A 19765-nucleotide genomic window follows, 5' to 3' on the forward strand; every position below is an offset into this window, starting at 1 on the left:
TTGCCTCGACGGCGCGTCGGCCTCACACGCCCATCTCGCGCTCCGGCACCTAATGAGGCCGGTTCCTCGAACTGGAGTGCCTCCGTCGGCGAGGCCGGTACAGGCAGCGGAGGGTTCGTGGGGTTTCACCTCATCAATGGCAGCGGCGGGATCTCGTTTGGCGGTGGCGGTGGCGGTGGCAGCGGGATATCGTTTGGCGGCGGCGGCAGCGGGAAATTAGACGAATAACGAGTGAATTGAAGCCTGCCTTGACTGCTGCAAATGAAAGGGCTCGTGTGGAGTATGCTCTAAAGCATCTTGAGCCATGTAGCCTAACGTCCCTAGGCGGTATCAAACCCACATTTAGGGCTGATATGGATCTGGTTCATATAGATGAGAAATGGTTTTATCGCACGCGGAAGACCCAGAACATGTATTTGAGCCATAGAGAGAATGCACCACACCGGGAATGTAAACATAAAAACCACATTCAAAAAATTATGTTCTTGTCCGCAATGGCTAGACCGAGGTATGCTGCTCAAGGCAATTGTGTTTTTGATGGCAAGATTGGGGTTTGGGCTTACACAGAAATGGTGCAAGCTCAAAAAAAGAGTCAAAACAGCTCCGCACTTGTTTTTGTTACTACTCCTACTTTGTGCTAAAATTTTATGTGCACATTATTTACTTTGTTTCTATATCCATAAGGTTGAGAGGGACATGGGAGCTCAAGCCTTGCCATACAGTGGACAGGGAGAAAAGTCGGGAATACTTAGTGAAATACGTACTGCCGGCTATAAAGGAAAAGTGGCCTGAGAGCGATAGATGGAACACTATCTACGTACAGCAAGACAATGCTAGGACTCATATAAAACCAGATGATCCACTTTTTTTGCAGGAAGCTGCTAGGGGTGGTTGGGATATTAGGATGATATACCAACCACCTAATTCTCCCGACACAAACATATTAGATCTTGGTTGGTTTGCCTCAATTCAAGCCATGTTCCATAGAAAGATGCCCAAGACCCTAGCCGAGATTGTCCAAAAGGTCTTGCAATGTTCCATTTGAGTATTTATATGTTATTTGTGATACATAGCTATTTGCTTATGTAATGATTTGAGTTTTCTTGCTGTTATGTGTCATAGGTTAATCAATCCCTAGCTGAGTACCCCCATCAAAAGCTCAACAGGATCTGGTTGAGTCATCAAGCGTGCATGAGAGAGATCATCAAGCACAAAGGGTCTATCCACTACGCAGTTCCTCACTTGAAGAAAAAAGCATTAGAGAGACAAGGACTTCTCTCGGTTCGTTTGACGATTGATCTAGAATATGTTGAGCAAGCAATTGAGTTCTTGAACTCAACATGATTTGTACTGCCTCATGTGATGGTGCTACTATTCGAGTATTAGTTTCATTAATCTTATCAAAAAAATTGTGGACTGTTTTGAACTGAAAATTTACACCGTAGGGTTTATCATGGAACCATTTTCATATAACGTTACATGACAAGATCATATAAAACAGCTCTTCATATAAGATCATATAAAACCATATTCATACTCATTTTCTTACATAAGATCATGTAATGTTATAAACTTGAAACATATATAACCATTACAACTCACTTTTTTTCATCATCTGGCAAATCTAAACTTGACTATTCGGCACATTATGCGCTTTCTTTTCCTCCTCGAGATAGATAGATGGGTTGCGACGACACCTTATGCATATCCCATCTTTGTTTATCGCCGTCGTAATCGCACAATCCTTGCACCAATAATTGTCACACAGGCAAGGATTTCCACACGAGGAGCAAGAACGTAAATCTTTTGGAACCGGGAGCCTACACCCCGAGCAAAGGAATATAGAAGCCTCACCACGGATGCCACACTTGAGGCACAAAGCCGGATGAATGCACACCTCACAAGTTGAGGTCGGGTTGGAGTAGGTTTTGCGTACCATCTCTTGCTCTTGCACCATCTCCTTCATGGCATGAACTTCCACCACGCCTTGCACCTCCTCCATAGCAGCAACCTCCACCATGCCTTGCACCTCCTCCATGGCAGCAACCTCCACCACGCCTTGCACCTCCTTCATGGAAGCAACCTCCACCACGCCTTGCACCTCCTTCATGGCAGCAACCTCCACCACGCCTTGCACCTCCTTCATGGCAGCAGCCTAGGGAGCCGAAGGAGAGAGAGAGGGAGAAACTGAAAGAGAGCAAACTCCACCACGCCTTGCACCTCCATGGCAGCGGTTTTATACATGTTGCATGCGGGAGCCGAAGGAGAGAGGGAGGGAGAAACTGCATGCGGGAGTAGGCTCATGTTCACACTTGCATGCCTCACATGCACTCATGTTCACACCTGCATACGGGAGGCAAAAGAATTCATGTTCCCACTAGCCAAACCATGCATGCGGGAGTACTGATGCTAAGTAATTAATAGCCTAATTAAGGAGGTGCGCCCTATTTCAAAGGGATTGTGAAAAAATTCTGGTTTTGAAACTGCGCCCTATATACTGTGATGGAGGGAGTATCAAACCTCCGATCGATCGAGCTAACTGATCGCCATGCCTGCGTACATCCATGGATGCAGCGCGCCTTCGCTGAGGAGCCTCCATGTGACGAGCGCGCTCTACAGGGGTGAGGGAGACCTAGTCACGGCGGCGATCAAGAAGCTCCCGCTGCTGGAGCAGCTGGTGCTGTCGCGCGGCATCGTGAAAAAGGAATGGCCGGTGGCCCTCCTCGAGCATTGCCCGCGCCTCGAGCTGCTCGACGCTGGCGACTGTGTGGCCCTTGAGCTGATCGGCAAGAGGCTCGTGGAGAGGTGCGAGAGCAGGATCAGTAAGGAACTCCGGTGGCCACAACGGGGTGATGGCGTGTGCCCTTGCTGCGCCATGCGTGCTCAGATATACGTCGACGAACACGATGAGTGAGCGGTTTTGGATCGATCTTTAGGTTTTGATGATTGCTTTGATCCTTTGTTGTTATTTTACTTTCGACCGCACATTCAAATAATGGAGGCACAAATCCAGTCACGGCTCAAAGTACCAATTATGAAGGCTCGGAGTAGAAGTGGGATGAGGCGCCATTACGTTGCCTAGTATGGTGGTGGTCAATCTGATGAACTTTCCAGCATGCTTGTTGCAGTGTCATGAATTGTCACTTCATCACTATACACTTAGATCTAAGTATTAGTTTATTCTTTGCCATGTTTAAATGAATGATCTACATGTGGGAGTGGATGCAACCGTCCTCAAGCCAGGGCTCGCGTTGGTTCTTTGTTACAATCAACATCCACTATGCTGCGCAGACAAAAAAGCTTCCCTTCTTCGCAAAATTCCATGACCTGTAATCCTCCATTTGGCGTGTAAATTAACTGATAGATAAAATTACCTCGATGCCAATAGTGATAAAATGTTGCATGATCTTTTACCGGGCGCATGATGTCGAGTTAGGGAGGATTAGCTCATGTACCGTTCGACACGTGATCGTACTCATGTTAAGTCCCTCAGGAGCCAATTATGTGCACAAGCATCCGTGGTTTTGCCATCCCCAATTCCATGAATAAGGCCATGGACTAATTTTTTGGCTTCATTAAAAAAAATCCCACTTTTTGAAAAGGATGAGATCCTTTCATGTTCGCATGATCCGTTGTTAGGGCTCGTTGAGCCTTTTTTAGTGACCCCAAGTATCTCGAAGCCATGAAGAAGCCACGACAAAGATTAAGTTTAAATTAAGTTGTGAAGCGTTTTTTGACGATCAAAACACAAAACTAATGATGATCTCCAAGTTCTCATCATGTGAGGAGGAGGTTGAAAACATGAGCATTACCTCTCCTCTATTTGAAAAGGGGCAAGAAAATAAGAAGACACTAACTAGAAGGACATCATGTAAAAAATTATATGCAATAAACAAAAAAAAAATCCTACTAGAAGTGCAACATGCCAGAGTTTGTACAATTTTGTAGTTTGTAAAAAGCATGCACCCGAGTTTGCTACAAAGGAAATCAATATTACTCCCTTCTGACAGGTACTTAGTGAAAGAAAAATGCCCTAGAGGCAATAATAAAGCTGTTATTTATATTTTCTTATATCATGATAAATGTTTATTATTCATGCTAGAATTGTATTAACCGGAAACTTAGTACATGTGTGAATACATAGACAAAACAGAGTGTCCCTAGTATGCCTCTACTAGACTAGCTCGTTAATCAAAGATGGTTAAGTTTCCTAACCATAGACATGTGTTGTCATTTGATGAACGGGATCACATCATTAGAGAATGATGTGATGGACAAGACCCATCCGTTAGCTTAGCATAATGATCGTTTAGTTTTATTGCTATTGCTTTCTTCATGACTTATACATATTCCTCTGACTATGAGATTATGCAACTCCCGAATACCGGAGGAACACTTTGTGTGCTATCAAACGTCACAACGTAACTGGGCGATTATAAAGATGCTCTACAGGTGTCTCCGATGGTGTTTGTTGAGTTGGCATAGATCGATATTAGGATTTGTCACTCCGTGTATCGGAGAGGCATCTCTGGGCCCTCTCGGTAATGCACATTACTATAAGCCTTGCAAGCAATGTGACTAATTATTTAGTTGCGGGATGATGCATTAGGGAACGAGTAAAGAGACTTGCCGGTAACGAGATTGAAGTAGGTATGATGATACCGACGATCGGAATCTCGGGCAAGTAACATACCGATGACAAAGGGAATGACGTATGTTGTTATGCCGTTTGACCGATAAAGATCTTCGTAGAATATGTAGGAGCCAATATGAGCATCCAGGTTCCGCTATTGGTTATTGACCGGAGATATGTCTCGGTCATGTCTACATAGTTCTCGAACCCGTAGGGTCCGCATGCTTAACGTTCGATGACGATTTATATTATGAGTTATGTGATTTGATGACCGAACTTTGTTCGGAGTCCCAGTTGAGATCACGGACATGACGAGGAGTCTCGAAATGGTCGAGACATAAGAATGATATATTGGACAATGTTATTCGGACACCGGATGAGTTCCAAGAGGTACCGGATAACTATCGGAGTGCCGGAGGGTTATCGGAACCCCCCGGGGGAACTAATGGGCCTTCATGGGCCTTAGTGGAGAGAGAAAGAAGGGCCACAAGGGGCTGGCCACGCACCCCCCTTGCAGTCCGAATTGGACTAGGGGAAGGGGGCGACACCCCCTTTCCCTTTCCCTCTCCCTCTCCCTTCCTTCTTCCCCCTTCCACCAAGTGGAATCCTACTAGGACTTGGAGTCCTAGTAGGACTCCTCTCTCTTGGCGCGCCCTACAGGGGCCGGCCGGCCTCCCCCTCTCCTCCTTTATATACGGGGGCAGGGGGCACCCTAGAACACACAACAGACAATCTCTTAGCCGTGTGCGGTGCCCCCTCCACAGTTTAACACCTCGGTCATATCATCGTAGTGCTTAGGCGAAGCCCTGCGCCGGTAACTTCATCATCACCGTCGCAACACCGTCGTGCTGACGGAACTCTCTCTCGTCCTCAACTGGATCTAGAGCTCGAGGGACGTCATCGTGCTGAACGTGTGCTGAACACGGAGGTGTCGTACGTTCGGTACTTGGATCAGTTGGATCGTGAAGACGTTCCACTACATCAACCGCGTTACTAAATGCTTCCGCTTTCGGTCTACGAGGGTACGTGGACACACTCTCCCGTCTCGTTGCTATGCATCTCCTAGATAGATCTTGCGTGATCGTAGGTAAATTTTTTGAAATACTGCGTTCCCCAACAGTGGCATCCGAGCCAGGTCTATGTGTAGATGATATGCACGAGTAGAACACAAAAAGTTGTCGGCGATAATAGTCATACTGCTTACCACCAACATCTTACTTTGATTCGGCGGTATTGTTGGATGAAGCGGCCCGGACCGACATTACATGACCGCATTCATGAGACTGGTTCTACCGACGTGCTTCGCACACAGGTGGCTAGCGGGTGTCTGTTTCTCCAACTTTAGTTGAATCGAGTTTGACTACGGCCGGTCCTTGTTAAAGGTTACAACAGCACACTTGACGAAAAATCGTTGTGGTTTTGATACGTAGGTAAGAACGGTTCTTGCTAGAAGCCCGTAGCAGGCACCCAAAACTTGCAACAACAAAGTAGAGGACGTCTAACTTGTTTTTGCATGGCATGTTGTGATATGATATGGTCAAGACATGATGTGATATAATTTGTTGTATGAGATGATCATGTTTTGTTGAAGTTATCGGCAACTGGCAGGAGCCTTATGGTTGTCTCTTTATTGCATAAGATGCAAGCGCCATATAATTTCTTTACTTTATTGCTATGCGATAGCAATAGTTGCAAAAGCAATAGTTGGTGAGACGACCATGTGACGACACATTGATAGAGATCAAGATGATGGAGATCATGGTGTCATGCCGGTGACGATGGAGATCATGACGATGCTTTGGAGATGGAGATCAAAGGCACAAGATGATGATGGCCATATCATGTCACATATTTTGGTTGCATGTGGTGTTTATCCTTTATGCATCTTATTTTGCTTAGTACGGCGGTAGCATTATAAGATGATCCCTCACTAAATTTCAAGGTATAGGTGTTCTCCCTGAGTATGACCGTTGCTATAGTTCATCGTGCCGAGACACCACGTGATGATCGGGTGTGATAAGCTCTACGTTCACATACAATGGGTGCAAGCTAGTTTTGCACATGCAGAATACTCGGGTTAAACTTGACGAGCCTAGCATATGCAGATATGGCCTCGGAACACTGAGACCGAAAGGTCGAATGTGAATCATATAGTAGATATGATCAACATAGTGATGTTCACCACTGAAAACTACTCCATCTCACGTGATGATCGGACATGGTTTAGTTGATATGGATCACGTGATCATTTAGATGACTAGAGAGATGTCTATCTAAGTGGGAGTCCTTAAGTAATATGATTAATTGAACTTTAATTTATCATGAACTTAGTCCTGATAGTATTTGCATATCTATGTTGTAGATCAATAGCTTGCGATGTAGTTCCCCGTTTATTTTTTTGATATGTTCCTAGAGAAAAATAAGTTGAAAGATGATAGTAGCAATGATGCAGACTGGGTCCGTGATTTGAGGACTATCCTCATTGCTGCACGGAATAATTATGTCCTTGATGCACCACTAGGTGACAGACCTATTGCAGGAGCAGATACAGACGTTATGAATGTTTGACAAGCTCGGTATGATGACTACTTGATAGTTTAGTGCACCATGCTTTACGGCTTAGAACCGGGACTTCAAAAACATTTTGAATGCCATGGAGCATATAAGATGTTCCAAGAGTTGAAATTGGTATTTCAGACTCATGCCCGAGTCGAGAGGTATGAGACCTCTCAAAAGTATTTTTCCTACAAGATAGAGGAGAATAGCTCAACCAGTGAGCATGTGCTCAGAATGTCTGAGTACTACAATCGCTTGAATCAAGTGGGAGTTAATCTTCTAGATAAGATAGTGATTGACAAGAGTTCTCTAGTCACTATCACCAAGTTACTGGAACTTCGTGATGAACTATAATATGCAAGGGATGACAAAAATGATTCCCAAGCTCTTCGTGATGCTGAAATCGGCGAAGGTAGAAATCAAGAAAAGCATCAAATGTTGATGGTTGACAAGACCACTAGTTTCAAGTAAAAGGGCAAGGAAATGGAACTTCAAGAAGAATGGCAAGCAAGTTGCCACTCCCATGAAGAAGCCCAAAGCTAGACCCAAGCCTGAAACTGAGTGCTTCTACTGCAAAGTAAATGGTCACTGGAAGCGGAACTGCCCCAAATACTTGGCAGATAAGAAGGATGACAAAGTGAACAAAAGTATATATGATATACATGTTATTGATGTGTACTTTTTACTAGTGTTCATAGTAGCGCTGGGTATTTGATATCGGTTCAGTTGCTATGATTAGTAACTCGAAATAGGAGTTACAAAATGACCAGAGACTAGTTGAGGGAAAGGTGACGATGTGTGTTGGAAATGATTCCAAGGTTGATAAGATCACCATCACATACTCCCTCTACCTTCGGGATTAGTATTGGAACTAAATAAATGTTATTTGGTGTTTGCGTTGAGCATGAATATGATTGGATCATGTTTATTGCGATACGGTTATTCATTTAAGTCAGAGAATAATTGGTGTTCTGTTTACATGAATAAAACCTTCTATGGTCTTACATCCAATGTAAATAGTTTACTGAATCTCGATCGCAGTGATACACATAATATTGATGCCAAAAGATGCAAAATTGATAATGATAGTGCAACATATTTGTGGCACTGCCGTTTTGATCATATTGGTGTAAAGCGCATGAAGAAACTCCATGCAGATGGGCTTTTGGAATCACTTGATCATGAATCATTTGATACTTGCGAACCATGCCTCATGGGCAAGATGACTGAAACTCCGTTCTCCGGAACAATGGAGCGAACCACTGACTTATTGGAAATAATACATACCGATGTATGCGGTCCAATGAGTGTTGAGGCTCGTGGCGGGTATCGTTATTTTCTGACCTTCACAGATGATTTGAGCAGATATGGGTATATCTACTTAATGAAACACATGTATGAAACATTTGAAAAGTTCAAAGAATTTCAGAGTGAAGTGGAGAATCATCGTAACAAGAAAATAAAGTTTCTGCGATCTGATCGCGGAGACAAATATTTGATTTATGAGTTTGGCCTTCATTTAAAACAATGTGGAATAGTTCCACAACTCACGCACCTGGAAAACCATAGCGTAATGGTGTGTCCGAACGTCGTAACCGTACTATATTGGATATGGTGCGGTCTATGATGTCTCTTACCGATTTTCCACTATCATTTTGGGGTTATGCATTAGAGACAGCTGCATTCACGTTAAATAGGGCACCATCTAAATCCGTTGAGACGACACCGTATGAACCGTGGTTTGGCAAGAAACCTAAGCTGTCGTTTCTTAAAGTTTGGGGTTGCGATGCTTATGTGAAAAAGCTTCAACCTAATAAGCTCGAACCCAAATCGGAGAAATGCATCTTCATAGGATACCCAAAAGAAACTGTTGGGTACACCTTATATCACAGATCCGAAGGCAAGATATTCGTTGCTAAGAATGGATACTTTCTAGAGAAGGAGTTTCTCTCGAAAGAAGTGAGTGGGAGGAAAGTAGAACTTGATGAGGTAGTTGTACCTTCTCCCGAATTGGAAAATGATTCATCACAAAAATCAGTTCCAGTGATGCCTACACCAATTAGTGAGGAAGTTAATGATGATGATCATGAAACTTCAGATCAAGTTATTACCGAACCTCGTAGGTCAACCATAATACGTTACGCACCAGAGTGGTACAGTAATCCTGTTCTGGAAGTCATGTTACTAGACCATGACGAACCTACGAATTATGAGGAAGCGATGATGAGCCCAGATTCCGCGAAATGGCTTGAGGCCATGAAATCTGAGATGGGATCCATGTATAAGAACAAATTGTGGACTTTGGTGGACTTGCCCGATGATCGGCGAGCCATAGAGAATAAATGGATCTTCTAGAGGAAGACAGACGCTGATGGTAGTGTTATTATCTACAAAGCTCGAATTGTCGAAAAAGGTTTTCGACAAGTTCAAGGTGTTGAATACGATGAGATTTTCTCACTCGTATCGATGCTTAAGTCTGTCCGAATCTTGTTAGCAATTGCCGCATTTTATGAAATCTGGCAAATGGATGTTAAAAATGCATTCCTTAATGGATTTATTAAAGAAGAGTTGTATATGATGCAACCAGAAGGTTTTGTCGACCCTAAAGGTGCTAACAAAGTGTGCAAGCTCCAGTGATCCATCTATGGACTGGTGCAAGCATCTTGGAGTTGGAATATACGTTTTGATGAGTTGATCAAAGCATATAGTTTTATACAGACTTTTGGAGAAGCCTGTATTTACAAGAAAGTGAGTGGGAGCATTACAGCCTTCCTGATAAGTATATGTGAATGACATATTGTTGATCAGAAATGATGTAGAATTTTCTCGAAAGCATAAAGGAGTGTTTGAAAGGATTTTTTCAAAGAAAGACCTTAGTGAAACTACTTACATATTGGGCATCAAGATCTATAAAGATATATCAAGACGCTTGATAAAACTTTCAATGAGCACATACCTTAATAAGTTTTTGAAGGAGTTCAAAATGGATCAGTCAAAGAAGGAGTTCTTGCCTGATTGGTAAGGTGTGAAGTTGAGTAAGACTCAAAACCCGACCACGACAGAAAATAGAAAGAGAATGAAAATCATTCCCTATGCCTCAGTCATAGGTTCTATGAAGTATGCTATGCTGTGTACCAGACCTATTGTGTACCTTGCCATGAGTTTGGCAAGGGGGTACGATAGTAATCCAGGAGTGGATCACTAGACAGCGGTCAAAGTTATCCTTAGTTACCTAAGAGGACTAAGGAAATATTTCTCGGTTATGGAGGTGATAAAGAGTTCGTCATAAAAAGTTACGTCGATGCAAGCTTTACATCAATCCAGATGAATCTAAGTCTCAATCTGGATACATATTGAAAGTGGGTGCAATTAGCTAGAGTAGCTCCATGCAGAGCATTGTAGACATATAAAATTTGCAAAATACATACGGATCTGAACATAGCAGACCCGTTGACTAAACCTCGCTCACAAGCAAAACATGATCACACCTATGTACTCTTTGGGTGTTAATCACATGGCGATGTGAACTAGATTACTGACTCTAGTAAACCCTTTAGATGTTAATCACATGGTGATGTGAACTATTGGTGTTAAATCACATGACGATGTGAACTAGATTATTGACTCTAGTGCAAGTAGGAGACTGAAGGAAATATGCCCTAGAGGCAATAATAAAGTTGTTGTTTATATTTCCTTGTATCATGATAAATGTTTATTATTCATGCTAGAATTGTATTAACCGGAAACTTAGTACATGTGTGAATACATAGACAAAATAGAGTGTCCCTAGTATGCCTCTACTAGACTAGCTCGTTAATCAAAGATGGTTAAGTTTGACATGTGTTGCCATTTGATGAACGGGATCACATCATTAGAGAATGATGTGATGGACAAGACCCATCCGTTAGCTTAGCATAATGATCGTTTAGTTTTATTGCTATTGCTTTCTTCATGACTTATACATATTCCTCTGACTATGAGATTATGCAACTCCCGAATACCGGAGGAACACTTTGTGTGCTATCAAACGTCACAACGTAACTGGGTGATTATAAAGATACTCTACAGGTGTCTCCGATGGTGTTTGTTGAGTTGGCATAGATCGAGATTAGGATTTGTCACTCCGTGTATTGAAGAGGTATCTCTGGGCCCTCTCGGTAATGCACATCACTATAAGCCTTGCAAGCAATGTGACTAATTAGTTAGTTGCGGGATGATGCATTACGGAACGAGTAAAGAGACTTGCCGGTAACGAGATTGAACTAGGTATGATGATACCGACGATCGAATCTCGGGCAAGTAACATACCGATGACAAAGGGAATGACGTATGTTGTTATGCGGTTTGACCGATAAAGATCTTGGTAGAATATGTAGGAGCCAATATGAGTATCCAGGTTCCGCTATTGGATATTGACCGGAGATATGTCTCGGTCATGTCTACATAGTTCTCGAACCCGTAGGGTCCGCATGCTTAACGTTCGATGACGATTTGTATTATGAGTTATGTGATTTGATGACCAAATTTTGTTCGGAGTCCCGGATGAGATAACGGACCTGACGAGGAGTCTCGAAATGGCCGAGACATAAAGAATGATATATTGGACGATGTTATTCGGACACCGGATGAGTTCCGAGAGGTACCGGATAACTATCGGAGTGCCGGAGGGTTATCGGAACCCCCCGGGGGAACTAATGGGCCTTCATGGGCCTTAGTGGAGAGAGAGAAGGGCCACAAGGGGCTGGCCACGCCCTCCTTGTAGTCCGAATTGGACTAGGGGAAGGGGGCGACGCCCCCCTTTCCCTTTCCCTCTCCCTTCCTTCTCCCCCCTTCCACCAAGTGGAATCCTACTAGGACTTGGAGTCCTAGTAGGACTCCTCTCTCTTGGCGCGCCCTACAGGGGCCGGCCGGCCTCCCCCTCTCCTACTTTATATACGGGGGCAGGGGGCACCTTAGAACACACAACAGACAATCTCTTAGCCATGTGCGGTGCCCCCCTCCACAGTTTAACACCTCGGTCATATCGTCGTAGTGCTTAGGCGAAGCCCTACGCCGGTAACTTCATCATCATCGTCGCCACGCCGTCATGCTGACGGAACTCTCCCTCGTCCTCAACTGGATCAAGAGCTCGAGGGACGTCATCGTGCTGAACGTGTACTGAACATGGAGGTGCCGTACGTTCGGTACTTGGATCGGTTGGATCGTGAAGACGTTCCACTACATCAACTGCGTTACTAAACGCTTCCGCTTTCGGTCTACGAGGGTACGTGGACACACTCTCCCGTCTCGTTGCTATGCATCTCCTAGATAGATCTTGCGTGATCGTAGGTAAATTTTTTGAAATACCGCGTTCCCCAACACTTAGGGTGTGCTTGTGCTTTTAAATCATCAATTTATTTGGCCAAATATGTGTATATCACACCAAAAGCATATAATTGAATTCATATATGGATGAAGGTTCAAAACATATATTTTTCGTCACATACACCACATATTTGATTAATCAAATTACCGACCTAGAGGCTCACACACATACTATATACCTTTTGGAGGGACTATATAATCAATATCATTACATACTCTTGTTATCTATTTGTTATACCCCTATATAGTGTGCAAAAAACTTTGAATATTGGTCATTGAATGAACAATTCGACAGTACAGAGGTGGCAAACCCGAGCACTACTGGCCATTGGATATCATCTTCACTCCATCGGATCATGCCAAAATTCCATGGTTGAGCTTAAGCAAAATACACAAACCTCAAAACACAAACAGTCCTCCTCTGTTCTAGAATCTTCCAAGTTTTAATTATTAAAAAAGAATTCTTCTAAATGAATTCCCATTCTTTATTTTTATTTTTCTTTAAGTTTTGCAATGCACAATAATTACATGAAACTCAAAAGCCAAGAACTTTTTTTAGAATCTTTCATACATTAATTATCCTTTTTCTTAGTTCTAAATCAATTATCATCCTCTTTTTACTCTATGATTTACACTTCACAATATGAGCAAACATCTACACAAACACTTCTGCTTTGTTCTAGAATGTTCGTACTTTAATTATGCAAACTTGTTTCTTCTAAATGAACAACCATTTCTTTTTTTCATTTACGATTTACAATGAACAATATGCGCAAACCTCACATCACGAACATTTCTCATTTGTTGTAGACTCTTCTATACTTTGAATCCACCCCTCCCTGGAAATTCTTCTAAAAGAATTTCCATTCACACTTGAATTTATAACTTTTTTATTCAAGGCTATGACATGACATTCATAAAACCCATTTGTTTTGAAGATGCAACTAGCTATTCAAACTGCAATATGAGATACCTAAAGACAAATGTGTTGGATATATTCACACGAGTTTAGTGTAGTATTATACCATGTAGTCTTCGAATATTTTGTAGCTATAGTTTGATTTTGAATAGGATGCACTACGTGAATTAATTCAACATCTACGTCATATGCATATATGACTCCAAGCTTACATGTCTACATGTTATAATGTGATATGTCGATATTCATTCATATCTTTGTTAGCAAAACTCCTAAGTGTACCTTACTAGTTTTCTTTAGTTATCATCATGGATTAATTATGTATTAGTATTTCCTTCCTCGAGGCACTTCGAGTGCATTATATCTTTGGTTATATCATATGCATTAAACATGTATTTAGATATAGCTCCTCCAATGAATTGTATCTTATTGTTGTGTCTAAAAGAGCTATAATGTAATGTGTTTTATGAGAGAGAAAAATACAAGTTGTGTTGGTATTGATGCTAAGTGCTATATTTGGATTAAGACATGACAACTTTCCCTTTCCTCGTTAAAAATGGTGACACAACAGATTTTTGCTCGGATGTCATAATTAAAATACAGTCAAGGGTGGAGTATTGGGACTACCCTTATTTGTGTATGTACAAAGTGAAGATTATATAATCAATGTGATTAATTACCTTTGCTATTTTTTATTTATCATCATGCATTGATTACGTACTCCCTCCATTTTTATTTACTCTGCATATTAAAGTTGACTGAAGTCAAAGACCAAGTTTATAGAATTTTTTTTAACCATAACAAATCTATATGATGTGGTAGTACATTCAACAATGAATATAATGGTATTGATTTGTTATTGTATATGCCAATATTTTTGTCTATAAATTTGGTCAAAGTTTATAAAGGTTGACTTTGACCAAAACTAATATGCGAAGTAAATAAAAACGGAGGGAGTATTATTTTATTTTTTGTGAGGTGAAGCTCAGACATAATCAATATCATTAATTGCGATTATGATTTTCTTATTTAATTGTGTGCATTGATTGCAAATTATTTCCTTCCTCATTTGTACGAGGCGATGACGAGGAAGGCGTACACCCATCGTGACGGTGATGCCCGCAGACTCGTGTTAATAACGATCAAAGAAAAAAAAAGAATTATGGTTCATATTTACGCATAATATATGTACCTAGAAAGAGCATTCAATGATTTGCACAAATGCACATATAGAATAGATCCTTGGCTATTTTGATAAGGATAGTATTCTTTAATAATTCCTCTATTTTTATTACTCCTACTTGACCTATGAATTTTAAAGCTATGTCTATTCTATATTGGAAAGATGATTGATGAACACACTTGTCACGAGGTAAGTTCTATTCTATTTTATAGTAACATATTTTATTCATTTTCTTTGATTTTTAAACATAAGAGTAAAAGCATAAGTAGAAGAATAAAGTTAAACTTCGTAAAATTTGACCAAATTTATATTTTAAAACATTAACATCTACAATACTAAAATTAATTTCATAACGCATCTAATGATACTGATATGGTATTGTGAGTGTTGATATTTTTCACATAAACATGGTCAAACTTTATTATGTTTGACTTATATGCGAAGTAAAAAAGAAACGAAGGGAGTACGTGGTACCTCGGTAGTCGACGAGGCGATCCATCCCACTCTTCTACTAAAGTTGTGCAACTCTACATAGCTCTAAGTCAAAAGGTCTAAGTTATTTTTTTTGAGGGGTTCAAGAGGTCTTGAGTGCCAAGACCCACTAGTTAACAGTACAGTGGTTTTGAGTATGCAGAGTAAAAAAGAAATAGAGTGAGTACATCACGCTAGCTGATGAGCACGGCAGGTAATGTTCATGTTTTCTACCTTCTCTCCACACGATAGGAAGTAGGAGATCATCATTAGTTTTGCGTTTGATATGCCCGTCTCATGATGTACCACGATCCTCTGTGATTGTTCAAGAAAAAATGATGTACCACAACCTAATCAAATACTATCTTCGTCTGAAAAAGTTTGTTCCTCAAATGGATGTATCTAGCATCAAGTTAGTGTTAAATACATTTATTTGAGAAACAAGTTTGGCATAAGTTTTTTCGGACAGAGGGAGTAGGAAATAACGCTTCTTGAGTGTCACGGTATGGCTCGTCGTGGCTTCGTCACGTCTCCAAGATACTTGGGGTCACAACTTGAAAAAAAAAAGATACTTGGGGTCACCAGGTGGGTCAGCTCAATTAGCCCGGACTAAACACAATTAGCCCTGACTAAACAACGGGTCACACGAACACCAAAGGATCTCCCCTTTTCAAAAAGGGCAAGAAAAACATAGTAGAAATGGAGGTGGCCTCCGAAAGGGTGTGAAACGAACGCAGAGAGCAAAACGGCGGAGGCGGAGAGAAATGATTCATTACTCCCAAATTTTCCTTTTGGAAAAGAAGCTACAAGGCCCCGGAAAGCAGCTAGCTGGCGAAGCGAGAGAAGGAGAAGGAAAAAAAAAAACGGCAGGGCGAACGCGCCGTGTGAAACGGGGCGATCCCGCGCGGCCGGTGACCGGGCACGAGGCCAGAACCAAAAGGCCCGACGCGACGCGATCGATGCGAACCAAACGCAACGGCAACGCGACGCAACGGTGCGGACGCGACGCGGGCCGGGGAGGGAGGGAGGGAGGGACGGGCTGCTGACCGGCGCACCAAACAAAGGTAGAAGAGTGGTAGAGGAGGAGGGAGGGACGGGCCAGGAGGGGAGAGGAGGAGAGGGATTGGAAGGGGAGACGCAACGCGCACCGCACCGCACCGGCCCGGCGAGACGCCTCCACACGTCTCTCCCTCCCCCTTCGCCTTCGCCCTCGCCGTCCTAGTCCAGTGACCCCAGCGGCACGCACGCACGCGGCCGGCCCATCACCACCCCCCTGCGAGCGAATCCCGGTCGATGCGGACGGGGTAGGGAAGAGGAGGAGGAGGAGGCCGAGGATGGAGCGGGAGCGGCGGCGCGCGGCGGGGTGGGAGGACCGCATCTCGGAGCTCCCGGACGCGCTGCGCCTGCAGATTCTCAGCCTGCTGCCGCTCAAGTGCGCCATCCGCACCGGCGCGCTCTCCTCGCGGTGGCGGGACCTCTGGGAGCAGCGCTGGCCGGTGCCCTCCTCGCTGCGCCTCCGCGTCCCGCCGGGCCCCTCGGGCGCGGCGGGGGCCCAGGCGCAGCTCGCGGCCGTCGACCGGCGCGGGCGGCGCCGGGTCGACGTCTTCTCCCTCGCCTTCCACGCGGGCCAGCTCACGCAGGCCGACCTCAAGCGCTGCGTCGACTACGCCGCGGCCTGCGGCGTCGAGGACCTGCAGCTCCGCCTCGATGGCGGCGGCGCCCGCGGCGCGCGCGGGGGCCAGCGCCGCGCCGGCGCGCTCGCCGTGCACTTCCCCGTCGGGAGCCCGCTCCTGGCGCGCCTCTCGGTGCGCGGGCTCCACCTCACGGCCTCCGCCAACGCCATGGTCGCCACGCTCGAGGTCATCCACCTCCACTCCGTCTCCATCACCGACGCCGCGCTGCGCCGGGTCGTCGCCGCCTGCCCCTGCCTCCGCGACCTCGAGCTCCGCTACTGCCGCCACCTACGCCGCATCGACTTCACCACCGTCGGGGCCGCCAACCTCAGGAGCCTCACCGTCGTGGACTGCTCCCGCACCACCGAGCTGCGGGTCCCGGCGGCGCCCCGCCTCCGCTCGTTCCGGTTCAGCGGCCCCTTCCTCTGCAGCAACCTTTTCTCTGGCGTCGGTGACTCTTTCCAGGATCTCTACCTCTGCTCGGGCGGGCCAGAGGCCGGCTTGCCGCCCACCAATTTGCCCTCGGCGGTTCCTCACCTTGCCAACATCACCACCCTCACCATATGCAGCATTGCCCTCCAGGTTCGTCTTTGGCATCCATTCCATTTCCTTGTGAAACACTTTCCATTGGCTATGCGCTTATACTTTGTTCTACCTCTACCTCTAGTACGTGTCTGCGTCACTGGCCACCATCCTCAAGGAGACCAATCTCCGCAGGTTGAAGGAGCTTCAATTGCTCATGTTCGGGATGGCCAACTCCAATCTCGCAGACATTTTTAGCTTCCTCAAGACCTGTTCCTGTCCTCAGTTGGAGAGGCTCTTCGTGCAGGTTGTTATCTTTACGCGCAATGTATTTGGTCATAGTCCATTCATTATATGTACTATGCATGATGTCTGGACGTTTTGATTCTCAATATATGGCACTTGATGTGACAGCTACCAACAAACACCCATGATTCGTTCACGAGGAATTACTTGGACGTGGCAGAGGAAGAACAGCCTGAAGACGGATTAGAAAACCTTCGGTTGGCCAAGATGACAAACTTCAAGGGGCATCACAATGAGATGCGTCTGCTGGACTTTCTGCTGACAAAGGCCAGTTGCCTTAAGAAATTGTTCCTGGTTGCTCCTAAAGAGGATCACCCACAAGGGCTAAGAAAGATTCAGCCAGATGTGCTGCCCCTTTCTCGAAAGGCAGAAATTCTTGAAAGAGCTTCAGCAGGCACCCAGATAGTTTTCAGTGGGCCTGATAGTTCTCACGCTCAGCCATTGCACTCGGAAGTCTTCATCAGATTTTAGCTTGAAATTAGCAACAGTGCTGTAGTCCGATTATTTCTTCTAAATCATTACATTTATAGCTGTTAGGCAACAAGCATGAAATACAAATCTGGGACACATACAGAGTATGGTAGAACATTTTCGCAAATTTGTACTTCAGATATTCTGGCAAGATGGTTAAAATGTGAGGTGTTAAGATCTGCGTCTTTGCCTCTTCTACTACTACTACTACCGCTTTTCTCTCTAAATAGCTTTGCGATTAGCCTGATCAGCCATCTCTTTGTAGTTAGCTTATGTATAAGTTGCTGCTGGGAAATCATGTATACGAAACAAATATGCTTACACCATAGGAAAACGAATGACTTCATTCTTTGAGGGACAAACTGGACAACTGATTTCAGATCCTGGACCGTGCATAGATTGGTAAGTTGTTGCCTGATATAAGATACCTTGGTGTTGTCCGCTTGAGGTGAGCTCCCTTGGTTAGTCTCAAAATCACTATTGCCTTATCTCGTCTAGGTTTCTTGATTTCTACTCCCTCCGCCCCAAATTACTCGCAAAAATGGATAGAAATGAATGTATCTAGAACTAAAAATACGTCTAGATACATCCATTTCTGCGACAAGTAATTCCGGACGGAGGGAGTACTATATAGGTATAGTTTGTACAGGAGCATTCTGATGGAGCAAGGTTCTCTATAATCTACTATTGCCCTACCATTAAAGTTATGTTATGGCAGATAAAGTCGTATAAACTACAGCTGTCATGGACCTTATCTGTTTTTTGCATTGGTCATATAAGTAAACTTATGTTTTGGGCTTAGATAGTACTACATGCAGCATCGAAATGTACTTTCCTATCATGAAGATATGAATCATGTGGTCATGCGAACTTCATTACAATATAGCCACTCTTTCAGACTGTTGCAATGATGTATGTGCAATCTTTCGAAGATGATGTTTTCTTGTTTGGCGAATCTTCCTTCAAGTATGTGTTCTCCCTTTGCAATGCTATCTTGTTTTCCTCAGCATAGCATGTTAGATTATGAAAGAGCTTTTTTAAGTAAGTGGTACTAATTTTTACAGAAACCACTATCTTCATGGTCAGATTCTGTGTGTATGTTCCGTCTTGATTGATGGTAGTAATAGGTGAACATATTTCAGTATGCAGTTTGGCTGGAGTAGTGGTATAGAAAGTATTTCAACATGGAACTTTGTGAACACCCTTGCTTTCACTGTATCAGTATGCCGATTCTTTGTTCAGTTGAGCTGGTGCTAAGGGCAGCAATGTGGCAGATCTTCCCTTCATGCCGACATATAGAAGCTTGGGTGCTGATTTCATGTATGCTTGCTCCTATTGGGCTTCGAGATCATGGAAATTTTGTACAATGTTTATGCATTTCTAATTTTCTATCTAATGTGGAGCCTGTAGAGGTAATTAGCTAATTCTCCTACTTCTTGCTTTTCTAACCAATATATTTAGTTGCATGATCCCGTGTTATCCTGTTTTTTGTGAGACAGATACTGTGTGTCTGTACAGATAAAACAATGATGTTGTCTTTTCATGGAAGAAGAATTGCAGATGGTGGGAGCTAGCTCTATAGTGGCAACAGTTACTTTCCTGATAATGGTAGATTTGAGACGGTGCACTGATGATATCTGTGCAACAAGTCGATATCTAGGAAATGG

The 19765-nt window shown here is 43.8% G+C and overlaps 1 protein-coding gene and 1 pseudogene across 1 annotated transcript; both read left to right on the forward strand.

The window, feature by feature from the left end:
- Nucleotides 1–541: 541 nt before the first annotated feature.
- On the forward strand, nt 542–1478 carry LOC109754323 (uncharacterized; annotated as a pseudogene).
- A 14697-nt stretch (nt 1479–16175) lies between these two features.
- On the forward strand, nt 16176–18277 carry LOC109754324 (F-box protein At5g03100). The gene is made up of 3 exons (XM_020313233.4): nt 16176–17381; nt 17467–17628; nt 17736–18277. Exons 1-3 carry the CDS (start codon nt 16461–16463, stop codon nt 18096–18098), a joined length of 1446 nt encoding a protein of 481 aa, XP_020168822.1. The 5' UTR covers nt 16176–16460; the 3' UTR covers nt 18099–18277.
- Nucleotides 18278–19765: the final 1488 nt, after the last annotated feature.

The sequence above is a fragment of the Aegilops tauschii genome, chromosome 6 (assembly GCF_002575655.3).
Source record: "Aegilops tauschii subsp. strangulata cultivar AL8/78 chromosome 6, Aet v6.0, whole genome shotgun sequence".
NCBI lineage: Eukaryota > Viridiplantae > Streptophyta > Magnoliopsida > Poales > Poaceae > Aegilops > Aegilops tauschii.

Excerpts from the sequence above, each read along its gene's own strand:
- LOC109754324 (XM_020313233.4), top strand. The coding sequence starts at position 16,461 with ATGGAGCGGGAGCGGCGGCGCGCGGCGGGGTGGGAGGACCGCATCTCG. Across the intron at positions 17,382-17,466 it reads TATGCAGCATTGCCCTCCAG|TACGTGTCTGCGTCACTGGC; the intron begins GTTCGTCTTTGG and ends CTCTACCTCTAG. Across the intron at positions 17,629-17,735 it reads TGGAGAGGCTCTTCGTGCAG|CTACCAACAAACACCCATGA; the intron begins GTTGTTATCTTT and ends TTGATGTGACAG.